This window comes from Geospiza fortis, unplaced genomic scaffold (assembly GCF_000277835.1).
Source record: "Geospiza fortis unplaced genomic scaffold, GeoFor_1.0 scaffold166, whole genome shotgun sequence".
In the NCBI taxonomy this organism is placed as follows: domain Eukaryota; kingdom Metazoa; phylum Chordata; class Aves; order Passeriformes; family Thraupidae; genus Geospiza; species Geospiza fortis.
In genome coordinates this window covers 4,986,060-5,000,280 of record NW_005054310.1, presented here as the reverse complement: position 1 = coordinate 5,000,280, position 14,221 = coordinate 4,986,060, and the positions used below count along the sequence as shown (strand labels likewise).

At 39.0% G+C, this 14,221-nt stretch overlaps 1 protein-coding gene across 1 annotated transcript in view; it reads left to right on the top strand.

Annotated features, from left to right (window-relative positions):
- Positions 1 to 12,778, top strand: part of LGR5 (leucine rich repeat containing G protein-coupled receptor 5) — a 58,324-nt gene extending 45,546 nt beyond the window's left edge. The window contains exons 15-18 of the mRNA XM_005419214.3: positions 233 to 358; positions 5,189 to 5,334; positions 7,031 to 7,114; positions 8,783 to 12,778. Coding sequence (XP_005419271.2) covers positions 233 to 358; positions 5,189 to 5,334; positions 7,031 to 7,114; positions 8,783 to 9,873 — 1,447 coding nt within the window. The 3' untranslated portion in view covers positions 9,874 to 12,778. The remainder of the gene's footprint in view (positions 1 to 232; positions 359 to 5,188; positions 5,335 to 7,030; positions 7,115 to 8,782) is intronic.
- Positions 12,779 to 14,221: the final 1,443 nt, after the last annotated feature.

Genomic DNA, 14,221 nt, shown 5'->3' with positions numbered 1-14,221 from the left:
TTGGGAACAGAGACCCAACTAACTACTAGATGTTACTGTTAGCTTTCTGCTAGACATAAAGGTGAGTACTCCTGAGCAGTGCTGCGGCTTTGCTGCATTCGCTGGGGCCTCTGTTTAATACAGTCATTTTTTATTGAGTAAGAAAACTTTAACCTATTTTTTCAATGTGACACTTCTAGTGCTGAAAAAAAAAATGAAAACCATAAGCTGATTTTTATTTGCTGTTATGCAGGGATGTGTCATCCAACCTTTTGTCCTCTTTTCCTGTGACGGGGCTACATGGTTTAACTCATTTAAAATTAACAGGAAATCATGCCCTACAAAGTTTGATAACATCTGAAAATTTTCCACAACTCAAGTGAGTATATCATTAAAACTAATAAGCCACATTTGTGTTCACGTGCAATGGAAGGTGTGTCAGTGTGTAACGCATGTTACTTCATATTGTCAGTCTTTGATCTACGCCATTAAAACTAAAGCAAATATGATAAAAATGATAGACTTCTTTTATTATGCTCACTTTCAACTGAAGAAACTATGAAGGTTTTGAAATATTAACCCCAGTACTTGCTTAGTACGAGCCACATCTGCTTCCTGGTGATATGTTTCAAAAGCTGTTAAAACAATATCGCTGGCAGCTTAGTGATATGTCCTTCTACAGGACTGTGCTCACAGAACTCCCATTACACATCATGAGAACCCAGCAAATACAAGGGAAGAATATACTGCTGAAAGACCAAAAGATTTCACCTCTTATGTTTGAACGTGATTTTTCTGTAATCTTTTGATTACGATTCAGATAATGTTTTCCCAGTATTACTAAAACACTTTGATACTAATAATTTCTGTGGGTCCTCTGTGATACAGGAAGTGTCCTCTAAAGATTATTTGCAGCTCTTCCACTCACTGGATGACCATGGCCTGTATGGAGCTTGAACCCATGACCTTGGCATTATCAGCACAATGCTATAACCAACTCAACTAATTTCAGGGTCAGGGCAAAGAGCGTTTTGTCTCGGACTTCAGGGTATTTGCGAGTTTCCCCTAACTCCCCTTTCATTTTTATATTTCAGTTAGAAGATGCCAAGTGCAGCATATACTTTATCATGTTTTCCTGTAAAAAGTTTGGTATCAGAAAATATGAAGCAGCTAAACAGTGTGCACATAGTTAGAAAATCACTGAGTGGCTGAGGTTGCAAGGGACCTTTGAGGCTGTCTTGTCTAATCACAAGCTCAGGCAGGAGCACCTGGAGCCTGTTGCCCAAGACCACACCCGGAGAGCTTTTGAGTATCTCTGAAGATGGAGAGCTCATCCCTACATTTTCACTAGATTTGCCTTTTGCACTGGAAAAGACCCAAGAGTCTGAGCAGGCAGACAGCTCAAGATGTGAGCATTAATGAAAGGGACAGGAGTGTTCGGAGTTCTCAGGAAGGGAATGATGAATAGAAGTGCAGAGCTGATTAAGGCTCTGTGTATAGCACTGGAGGGATCCACCCTAGAACACTTCTGTGATGGCCTGTTAACACAAACTGAGATAAGAGCTGCAAAAAATGGTTCCAAGGTCAGGAAACAATGCCTTAAAGGTCTTAATAAACCCAAAAATGGTAGTTTGTCACAGGGAAAATTAGGCAGTCACTTCATCATGTGCATGAAAGTATAACATTAACATTCAAAATACTTAAATCTCTTTTACATTACAGGTCTTGAGACAGGTCTCACAGGCCAAGGAGCAAGTACCATAAAAATCATGACTGGTTGAGACTGAGCTTATGCCATACTTTTTCTTCTCTCATTGGCTTTGCCCAAATGCTGAGGCATGTGACAATTCTAAAATAATTGAAATTTCTTTAAAAGAATGTAAACACAAGAAAAGTGATTATTCCAACCTGGCAAATATATAATGATGCATAAACCTTCACCTAGAGGCATAAGAGGTGCTGCAGTAGTCCTAGAATAATCCATTATTCAACTGAATTATATATAACTAAGTTTTTTTTAAATTCTTTTCTCAAAATTATACTCTATATAAATTTCCCTTCGGCAAAATTGTGTACATTACTCAAATGAAAGTACAGTGTATTTCATCTGGGCAAATTGTTAACAAGGATGTGTCCAACTAACTTAATTCTTTTTTAAAATGTATTTAAAGTATGATATCTAGAGTTAATTACCATCCATAAGATCAAATTATACCCAGTCAGGAGAGAATAGGGTAAAATCCTGACCTACATTCTGCATGACTTTTACCATAAATCAAAATGAGGTCAAGATTTCACACAGGATCACTGCACAGAAAATGCACCAAGCACCAAACTTAAACAGAGGTCTAAAACAAAATGGAATTTCACCATTTGCAATTGTTATAACTAGCCAGTGGTTACATTAAAGACAAATTCCTGTATAAAAACTTCCTACTCATCTAAATTCATCAAAACAGACACTTCAAAGAGCTGAGCATCACCTTCCCCATCATCAGCAATAGCACTAGCACACTCTGCAGAACTGAGCCCAGCCTATTGCAGCAAGCCCTGAGGAGGCAAAGTCAGGCTGCCAGCCACTCCTTCCTTCTTTATCTGATGCTTTGATTCAGTGCTGAAAAGAACTCAGTGCTTTGCTCCATTCATCATAACTGTGCCTTCCTGTTCACCATTAACTCCACACCTTTGTGAGGGAGAAAACGACCTTGTGTTCTCTGCTGCTTAATCTAAAAACAGAAAAAAGAGGCATTCCTTGCTAGAGGAAAAAAATTATCAAGGATACAGATATCATTAGTAAGATAAGGAGTATATAAAAATAAAGTTAGGCAGTGTTTCTAAGAGTTTAATTTGACAAAGTCCAAATCTAATCACCCACATCAAATATGCACCAGCCATAAAAAGCGCTGCCTCCAGCACTGTACACCTGAAAGTTTCTTCTTTTTTCTTTTTTTTTTTTGTGTTAAATGTAGCTTTTATGAGGAAAAAAACAACTCTGTCACCAAGAAGATCTCATACTTATTTCCCTGCTTTGCAAAGTATGTTTTGTCCTCTGTGTTCTGAGTTGCAGCTATTATGTGCAGCTGGGCTTTGCGCACAGATTAAGCAGCATTTGCTAATTTAAGGATTATTGTGTATGTCCTAATAACACAGGCTGGGGGAAAAATAAACATAAACTGTCCAGATTTAAGAATGGGTGTTTGAAATACCTACAGAGAGGATAAGAAATGGTAGTCTTGGTCTTTAAATATCATTTAAATGCCATGGATATTTTTGGCTACATCATCAAAGTAGTGGACCAATACAATGTGGGAAGTCCACATTTCCAGTGTGTGATATGCCAGCAGGCTGGGAGGAGCACAAGATCTGGAAATCTGTCATAGAGCTGTTTGAATAATCAGAGAATAGAATAGGTTTCTGTCAGTCTCTTGTGCCTAAAATATCCACTAACTGTTCATTCCCCCAGCTATATCAATGTCCTTCCAAAGGCCTGAAGCCCTAAGTTGCAGGGATCACCTCGCAGAACTGTCAGCGTTACTTTTGATCATCGCTTTTGTTGTTCCAAAAAAAAAAAGGGAATTTCTGTTTGGGGATTGGGATTGTTTTTATCCCAGATGATTAGCTATGGGTTAGTCTAGTAATCAGTGGGTTTAATACTAGTTTGTTTAAGAAGGGCTTGTGGGAAATGTGTTCAAAAATGTTTAATCAAGATAATCTCCTTATGTTAAGGATGGCATGCAGATGAATGCGTTAGAAATTAAATATTTAAATCTGCTGGCCTGTGGTTGCTTGACAGTTGGATCTTGGTTATCTTGAACTTTTATGGAGTACCCTAAAAATTTTGTATTGGGTACAAGAGTACAGATTATTGTGCTTAATTTCCAACAGAAATGTAAGGTTATATAACCTAAATGCTCCCAAATGCACTAATTTAAAAAATCACTTTAGAACTTAAGATTCCGTTTGTTCCCCTTTGTACCGAGCTTTTGGCCAATGCACAAGTCTAAGTCCTGTTGGCACTGGGCCTGATTCAGCTTGATTTCTCTGCAGATTTCCCAGGGGGTTAGAGGTTGCTTATTACACTCATTATGTTAATTTACCTGATTAACCTGTTGAAAGTAATCTGATAGGAGGATCTAGATCTACTTTATTCCTTTTAAGTTAATTCAGAATAACTTCTAATCACCTCTTTATCGTTGAACTTTTTGCTATATTGGGCTTTGGGAATTAAGGTGAGCTGTTAGGTTTTGCAATGTACTGTTGGTGAACTGTGTAAATTAAATAGCTTTGCTTCCAAAGCATAAAATATATCTATGGAATAGAAGTGGTCTGTAGAACTCAGAGAGTAGCTCTTCCACGCTTCCCCAAAATTTGCAAAGGAATTAAATTCACAGTGTATCAGAAGTGTGCACTTTTCTGACAACAGGAACCTTCATAAACGTTGGAACTCACTGACATATATTAGTGTTAGGAATAAAAACAGTCTTAAAATAATTAAGAATGAGTATCCTGTGTCCTGCAATGACTGTTCTCCTTTTTAAGATAATAAAGTAAAACCTTGCTCTCAGTGACATTTCACACACAATGCCTGATTCACTCACCTTTTGGTTTAGAACACTGCTTTCTTATGTTCTGCACAAGAAACAATATCCTTTTTGCCATCTTACTGTGAAATGAGTTGAAGGTGGAGAGAGGTGAATAAAGCTTGATTTCCAAAAGATCTCATTCTTCCTGAAGTGGAGAAATTCAATTTTGGAAGTGTTTTTGTTTTGCCTGGTAGGCAGATTTTGATCTTTGGATGTGCTTTTTTTTTAAGAAAGCATTAAGAAAGTAACTGTTGGAGAAACTGTTGATTTACACAGTAAAATCATTGAAAGTCATAAAAGCAGAAATACATTTCTGAGTAAGATTCCCTCAACAGCAAGACATAGATCTCCCACTTTCATTTCTCCTATGAAAACACATAAGAAAACTTCAGTAAAAAGAAAACTTTTTCTAAAATTAGCCTAGAAACCATCTGCATTTCCAATGAGGATTTTTATTTGTGAATTCTCATTTTGCATTATTTTGACTGATTTTTACTCAGAGACGGTTTTGCTTTCAGTTGTGGATATTTAAACTATTTCCTTTGTGTTAACTGTAGAGGAGCAGTACAATCCAGTAACTCTGGTGCTTAACCACTATCATGGTATGCTGCCTTATTCTTCTGCAGGGTCATGGAAATGCCTTATGCCTATCAGTGCTGTGCCTTTGGAGCTTGTGAGAACCACTACAGAATCTCCAGCCAATGGAACAAGGATGATAATAGCAGCCTTGATGACTTTCATAGAAAGGATTCTGGACTGTTACAAATTCAAGGTAACCATCATCTTAGGCTTTTAAGTCTACCTGAAGGCTGTGAGCAATCTGTGCTTTTAAATAAATCCAAAAGTCTTTACAGTCATAGGCATGGCCTCTCCCTGTCTCTTGCTTAATAATATGTTATTTAAGTATTCCTGTGCTTAGCAAACTCATTGTTTTAGGTCTGCCATTCAAAATCTCACTTACTTATGCACTCCTCTTTTCATCCAAATAATAGCTATAATAATGTGGTAAATTAAATCTTCCCTTTATATGAGAGACAGGGTAGTTCAGCTGGTATGTAATTCCATACAAGAGCAGGCCAGCAAAGATGTAGTTTCTTGCAAGCCTCAGAATGGGACACATCCTAGGCTTACCCACAGACTTCAGGATGAGTAATAGCCAAAATATGTGGCTACTTTGGCATCTTGTCTTATAGAATCATAGAATCATAGAATATGCTGAATTAGAAGGACCCACAAGGACCATCCAGTTCAGCACCTGACCATGTGCAGGACAGCCCCAGTAATCACTCCATGTGCCTGAGAGCATTCTCCAAACACTTCTTGATCTCTGGCAGGCTTGGTGCTGTGACCACTTTCCTTTGGAGCCTCTTCCAGTGCCCAATCACCCTCTGGGTGAAGAACCTTTTCTTGATATCCAACCTACACGTGGCTCAGCTTCATGTCATTTCCTTGAGTCCTGTCCCTGGTCATGAGAGGAAGAGTTTGGTACCTGCGCCTCTGCCTCCCCTTGTGAGGATGTTGCAGACACAATGAGGTCTCCCCTCAGTCTCTCCTCTTCTTCAGGCTGAATAGACCAAGTGACCTCAGCTCCTCATGAGGCTTCCCCTCAAGGCCCTTCACCATCATCGTGGCCCTCCTTTGGAAGCTCTTTAATATCTTCAGCTTTATATCTTCCTTATATTGTGGCACCCAAACCTGCCCCCAGCACTTGAGGTGAGGCTGTCCCAGTGCAGAGCAGAGCAGGACAATCCCCTCCCTTGCCCAGCTGTGATGCTGGGCCTGATGCACCCCAGGACAGAGTTGGCCCTCCTGGCTGCCAGGGCACTGCTGGCTCATGTTCAGCCTGCCATGGTCCATGACCCCCCAGTCCCTTTCTGTGGGGCTGCTCTCCAGCCTCTTATTCCCCAGTCTATGCACATAACCAAGGTTGCCAGAGAGGGCATTTGTTCTGCAGGACATGAGACTACTGCATTTTTCTTCCCCTTCAGCACCAGGTCTGTTACTGGATCTGTTATGTAGGGGCACACATACATTTACACCACCCTGTTGCTTTCTGTGCTATCTCTGCCCCTGCAAACCTGTAAGTCTCAGAGTTCAGCAAGAATAGAGCCAAGAATATGTGCTAGTGATGACTAAAGAAACACAGAACACCTGATTAATTCTTAGTAGTATGGCACAACAGCAGAATTCATATTTTAAACTCCTTCCTAGTCATCACACTGCAAATTACGCAATAGAGAATGTACCTGTACGTGATTATTTTCACAGAAGTAAAGATGCCAACTTTTAAAATAGTCCTGAGTACATTAATTTAAAACCAAGTAGGCATATGTCTGCTTCTGCTCGTGGTTTGGCAGGGAAATAGATAAGATCAGAGCTTAAAAACCACAGGCATTTTTGCAACTTTTACTAAAAAAACTTTTCCTGAAAATTGCAGTAACAGTTCTGGGTTTTTCTCTCCCCAACAGATGAACGTGATTTTGAGGACTTTTTTCTTGACTTTGAAGAAGATTTGAAATCTCATCATTCAGTGCAATGCTCACCTTCTCCAGGTATGAAACTGCCAGACAGATGGGAATTCAAGGACCGTGTTAGTAGATATTTGGGATGCAGAACAAACTGTGAATCAGATACTAGGACAGCCACATGATGTGCAGTAATTTGAGGAGTGTAGTACAAATACTATAATATACTATAATATACAGTTTTGCATTGAATTCCACAAAACTATTCAGCCACTATGAGTGTAGCAAGTTTGCCCAGTCACCAAGCTCTGGGCCCCTTTTCACCAGAATTGATACTCAATCAAGAAAATGAGAGAGGAAAGATTCCTCTACTATGACACAGATGATAAAGACAGTACAATCTTTGCTCTCTCAGTCTTTTGCAAAGCTAAAGTAATTCTTCTGAACATCACAGAGTTATTTTACACATGAGCAACTTGAACAACGCACAGTTTAGGTCTATGTCTAGGCAATACCAATCACTACTGCATTGGTGTGCACAGTCCCTCACAAAGGACACCCAGCACTGTTATTGTCTTTGTAGGATGTAGCCAGCCATTGTCATAAGTTTTGATTGTTTGATTCAGCAGACACTGAGCCATATCACTAGCCAGTCTTTCATTGTGAAACATGAACAAAAAAAACCGAAGTGACAACTTGTACTTTAGCATTCATTTGTTGCCATGATTCTTGTTTGCAACAGCAACCAATAGTAAATTTTTTAAAGTTATATAAAGAGGAATAGAAAAGGCAGGAAGTCAAAGAATAGAGTTATTTGACTGTCTCATATTCTCCAATGGCCTAAAGATAAGTCCTGAGTTCATTAAAAAATTGCTGTCTTCAAGGTAAGTTATCGCCAGACCTGAAAGAAATTTTAGCTTGGATTTTTCAAATAGTATCTTAGAAAATCTTGCAAACTGACACAATAGATCCTTATGCTTACTTAATGGCAACAGCCATCATTATAGGGAGGTCATTTCAGCTGCAGAGTTTGTGTCTTCCTGGAAAAGCACAGGCCAGTGTGAGGAGCTTGCCTAGCTGGCTCATACCAGGGCACGTAATGTTTCTCTGGCTGCAGAGCATTCAGCTTCCATTGCACAGCATATGCACCTCAGTATACAGAGAATACTTCAAGTATTCAGCAAGCTTCAGTCATAATGACCTGACTTCAGATACAGGAGATCCAAAAAGGCAGCACTCCCAAATGCAAAGAGAGACACAATTTTCTTGGACAATTACACAATTTTCTTGGACTGTGTAATGACATGTTATAAGGTAGCCAAAGTACATCTGTCCATATCCATTACATCACCAGGACTCATCACGAACCTGTTTTAATTTAGTTAGAGGTAACATTTTCAGCTTTTTTCACACACTGAAAAATATCACAGCATTTCTTGAAACTACAAGAGTTGACATTCACATTGCAGTAGTACTGCCAGGCACAAAAACAAACCCATAGACTACTGTGATGAAGGACAAAGACTCATGTGCACCACTAATGCAATATGCATCACACATTTAGCAGCAAGTTATCAAGGTCTCAGATTACTCCAGAGAAAGAGCAAATTTCCAGCTCCCTTTTTATACTAAAATTCACTCTTTGGCTGCGCTGAGAATCTGCAAGAAGCATGAACTTCAGTGTCTTAGAAAGCACAAGAGAGAGTTTTTTTGTTTACATGGGCTTCCCTTACCCTTTTTATTTTGGCATTTCAGGTCCCTTCAAACCATGTGACCATCTGTTTGGTAGCTGGCTGATCAGAATTGGAGTGTGGACCATAGTGGGTTTGACCTTTATTTGCAATGCACTGGTGTCTGCTACAGTTTTCAGGTCTCCATTGTATATGTCCTCCATAAAACTTTTGATTGGTTTAATGGCCATTGTAAATGCCCTGATGGGCCTGGCCAGCGGGATACTGGCTGGCGTGGATGCATCCACTTTTGGTAGCTTTGCTCAGTACGGAGCACAATGGGAAAGTGGAATTGGCTGCCAAATAACTGGCCTTCTCTCCATTTTTGCTTCAGAGGCTTCCATATTCCTCCTTACCCTAGCTGCACTTGAACGTGCATTCTCTGCAAAGCATGCTACAAAGTTTGAAACAAAATCCTCTGCTGCTAGCATAAAAATCGCCATTTCCTTTTGCTTCATGTTGGCACTAATCATTGCAGTGATACCCCTTCTCACTGGGAGTGATTATGGGGTTTCTCCGCTCTGTTTGCCACTCCCCTTTGGAGAGTCCACTGCTATGGGCTACATGGTAGCACTGGTATTGCTGAACTCCCTTTGCTTTCTGGTAATGACTGTTGCTTATACAAAGCTCTACTGTAGTTTAGAAAAGGGAGAACTAGACAACATTTGGGATTGCTCTATGGTCAAACATATAGCCTTGCTACTTTTTACTAATTGCATTCTTTATTGCCCTGTGGCCTTCTTATCTTTTTCCTCCTTACTAAACCTCACTTTTATCAGCCCAGAAGTGATTAAGTCAATACTTCTAGTGATTGTCCCACTGCCAGCATGCCTAAACCCACTGCTTTATATACTTTTCAATCCACATTTTAAGGAGGATTTGGGAAGTCTGCGAAAGCAAACTTTGATATGGAGGAGATCAAAACATGCCAGCCTGATCTCTGTGAATTCAGAAGACATAGAAAAACAATCTTGTGACTCAACACAGGCATTGGTAACCTTCACAAGTGCCAGCATATCATATGATATGCCCACCAGCAGTTCCCTAATGCCACCCTCTTATCAAATGACAGAAGGCTGCAGTCTTTCGTCAGTTGCATTTGTTCCCTGTCGCTAGTTGCAGAAACAGTACAGAAAATACCTCTGTTTACAAAATTTTTACTCCCAAAAGTAAGTGTGAATGTGTGCATACGAGTGTAGAGTGCCTCTAAATTATTACAACACACCTCAGAAAACAGACAATGACAAAACTTGCAGCAGACTGAAAATCCAGTACTTGAGCCTGCTCAGCCTGCTCCCGAAATGCTGGGATGAAGAGAAGAAATGAAACCTGGTAAAGTTTGTGCTGTTATATCAGCTGCTCTCTTTTGAAGTAGCACTACTCAGAAAGGGCATCAGTTGGTCAAGAACAAAAATAGCATATATAAGTTGTAATACTTTTTCAAAGCATCACCTGATGCTTTGAGTTTTCAGGGGTTGGGTTATTCCTGTTTATTGCAATTTGGTTTTAATAATAGTTTTTCAGGGCTGTGATTGTTTTTTCTAAGCATTTGTGTATGGCATTTGTTCAGCAAGGTATCTAAATGGAAGAGTAGTCCTGTTCAAGTCCTAGATGTTTCTGCAGAATACCCTTTAATGAAGTTCCATGTTTGACAAAGCTGATTAAATGGTTTAACTGGCACTGGGTTTGGATTTTGGAAGTCATCTAACTTGACAAAACATTTTTAATTGTCAGCAAAAGCTGAAAAATTAACATGATGTGAAAGAAGTTAATCAAAATCCTGTCAAGCATTTAAAATGTAATTGTAAATGGCAAGACATTGTCACATGGGTATTTCTCTAATGAAGTTCTGCACAGTTTGGTCCTGAATTGCTTTCATGCCAGTAGAATTACTCCCAGAATTACTAATGATAAAATTGACAGATGATTTGTTTAATCAGAAGGTGGAAAATACTGCATAGAAAGTCATCAATATAAAAAATTGGCATGCTGAGAACTTTTAAAGGACACCAAAGGCACTCAGACAGAAACGTTAATTTAAGGTAATTTGTCTAGGAACAAAAACTGTAATCCTGCTCATGGCATGATCTCTGTCTCATGAAATAGTGACTCTAGAAAGCTGCTAGTTTAGTCACTAGTCAGTTGAAGGTTTAGAGGTCACCATATCCTTTTGGATAAGGATAGCCAATATCCTTAGCCAAGGCAATATCAAGTAGGAGTGAAGAGGTTGTGTGATCTGTGTTCTTAGCACTGATGCAAGCACTCCTGGGATATTTCAAACACTTATTGCATTCACATGTTGTAAAGAACATTGTGAAATTGGAAAGGATATGAAAATCATAAATTTAAAAGAACTTAAGAAATAGGTGATTTTATCACAGTTTATAAGTTGCTACTTCAGGGATACAGAAGTTTGAAGGCAGAGGACTACTCATCTGAGAGTAGAATCTGGTATGCTTAACTGGAAATTGACATTAGGGACATGCAGCATAGAAATAAAGGTAAAAAATGTTGATAGAGATGGTCATTAGCTAGTGAAATTACTGTCACCAAAACTCTCTAAATTCATATTGGATGTATTGCCAAAAAATATACTGGAGCAGCTGTTGAAATCCAGGGACTTCTGATGGCTTTAGTTTAGGAAAAAGCTTGATTACGTTAACAGAGTTCTCTGACTTTAAATCTGTTAATACTTTGCTGAATCAAGGCATGTATGTTTACACATCAGAAGCATCCCAGTTAGAAAGAAAAGACTTCAGTCCTTGCCAAGTCTACTGTTAAAATATCTCAGACAACAGAGCCACCTAGAATATAATTCTTTGACCTCATCCAAGCCATCAGGGGATATCCCAGTATTCTTTTCTCAGAGCTGGCAGCTTTTGCTTAAGTAAGCTGATCATTTGAGACAGAAAAATGCACAAATTTACCTATTTTTGTTTTTGTTAAAAAGAGCTCCCCGAGGAGTTACATTTAATAGTCCAGTGTTCACTGCGCAGTTAATGGCCACTCAGCCTCCAGGTGAATGAGACTAATTTTTTAACATTAGAAAGGTTAGGCTAGGCCCAGCAATTAAGGTAATCTGTTACAGATGATCTCTGTTATTCATCTGTTCCTGTATATAAAACTTCCTGGGACTCCAAGGATGGATTTTCACAATGAAGAATTTGCTGCCAACAGTGCAAATGCCTTAATTTTCTTGTCCATTCACACTGACATATTTTTAGTTTTGCAGTTACAGATGGCACCAGTTGACTTTGGCTGACATGTTCATCCTTCAGGGAAAAAAAATGAACCAATTCCGAAATTATGTATGATAAAGTCAGCTGGGTACTTATCTTAATCCTTTATCTGTTGTGGCTTTTGAAGCAGTGCAGCACACAGCTGCAGAAACGATGCCTGAAACCACTTTGGATTAAACAGAGGATCAGTCAACCATTGCACAATACCTATTACCATGTTTACTTAGCTTTAATTTAACTGGGGTCCATCTGTGCTGCTCTGCTTAATGTCAGTGAGGTTCCTTTCAGCTTGCTATATTTAAGAAGTTTGTAAAGAAATTTGAGAAGCAAAATAATGTTGTAATTCTGAAGGCTAGTTAAAAAAAGCTTCTTTTATCAGAACTTTTCTAGTTTGCAGAAGGTCCTAAAGGCTTTGTGACTTATTTTTATAAGCATGTTTGAAATATTTTGATCAGATATTTTTAACTTGAAATTGTTAAAATACATTTAACAGATTTTTAAAGTAAAATGTGTAAATATAGAACTGTATTTATTATTACAGTGAAATGCAACTACGGTAAAGGACATGAGATTAAGCCCTGTACAGTTTCACATTGATATTTGCTATATTTTCTGCTCATATATGTTACTAGATTCATTATCTGTAAATAATATAATGTAAATGTGTAGTGATTGTAAATAGGTGACATGCTTTCTTTTCTATCAGTGTTCTGAACACATGTAAGTTGTAATAAAATGTGACTACACAGTAAAGAGCATTTAATCATGACCCAACACCTCACCAAATGGTGAGCTTTCTCAATTAATCATTTCCAATTTATTGCAATACTTACACTAACTTCTCTAGGTGTCTGAAATTCTTGACAAAATATAACTTACAGGTTGTGTTCCATTAAAAAAAAAAAAGAAAGAAAAAAAGAAGAGTAGTGTAGGAAAAAAAGGAAAAAGAATAGTAGTGTTTCATTTCAACACAGACTAAATCTTTTACCAAAACTTCACTCACAGACCCTTATGAGCAGATCCCACTCCCTGTGCACACTGCTGTGCCTCGCTGGTGACCTCTCACAATTGTCACAGGCGACACCAGCACCTCCAGCTGTGTGACAAGGGTGTGCCTCAGGTCAGGCGCAAGTTACCCACAACCTGCTGACCCTACGCAAGAGAAGTGCAATTCAGCTGCACTTCTAATCCTGCTGCTTCTAATAGGACAGTGAATTCTCCCACATCATTCCTTATTTTCTCTCTGACCCCTAATCTGGCAGGTGAAGCCCGTGAGGGGATAACCAAACAGCTGGCAGAGCTCATCTGATATGTGACAGAAGGACAGCAGCACCATCAGGTGTGAAATGGATGCAGGTGCTGGGGGCAAATGAAAGGTGAGGCTCAAGAGAGGTTGCTCAGTCTGCACCAGAATTTCCAGCTCAGTTGAATTAAAGACAGGCAGCAGCTGAGCACAGCTTGTTGTCACTTGGTAGGCAACAAGAACAGGTGAAACAGTGCATGCATTCTTGTTAAGAGAAACTGCAGCATGCAAGAGTTACACCTGCTTGGTTTTTTGGAGATGGTGATTGTAGGTCATTCCTATAAAGTACTTGAAAGAAAGAAGTAAAATGCCAATGAAGCAAAAACTCTCAGAAAGCAATTGTTTAGTCAGGAATTCATATGGCAAGTAATGAATTATAAAGATTTTTTTAAAAGAAAGTAGAATTCACCTATATTTAAATGGATTTTAGACTAGCATGCAGGTTCTCAGGATAGATGAGGCTACTTTGGGGAAGGTAATTTAAGCCACAAGGGCCTGTGCAGAAGAAGTAAGTTTGTTGGGTGAGTTTTACAATAGTCTTATTGGGATAGGACAGGACCAACAGAGAATGGGAATAAGTCATTAATTAACTTTAGGAGCAAAAACCAGAAGTATGACAAAGAGCATAGGGGAATGCATAACTCAGGGAGGACAGAGGCCTTCAGGAGACAGGATGCAAATGGGTGGAATTTTATGATATATTAATGAATATTTATGAGATATTAAGAAGCATGATGGAGTTTTGTGAAGAATGGAGATCTCCGAGTGGATACAAGAAGATGGAAGTGTTGTGATGGCTAAGGACATAGAAATGGTGAGAAAACAAGCAAGTAAAGATAATGTCACGTGCATGTGGGCACTAGACAGTGTAAACAATATTAGACCCAGGAACCACAAGGAAGAAGAATGAAATTGCATTATT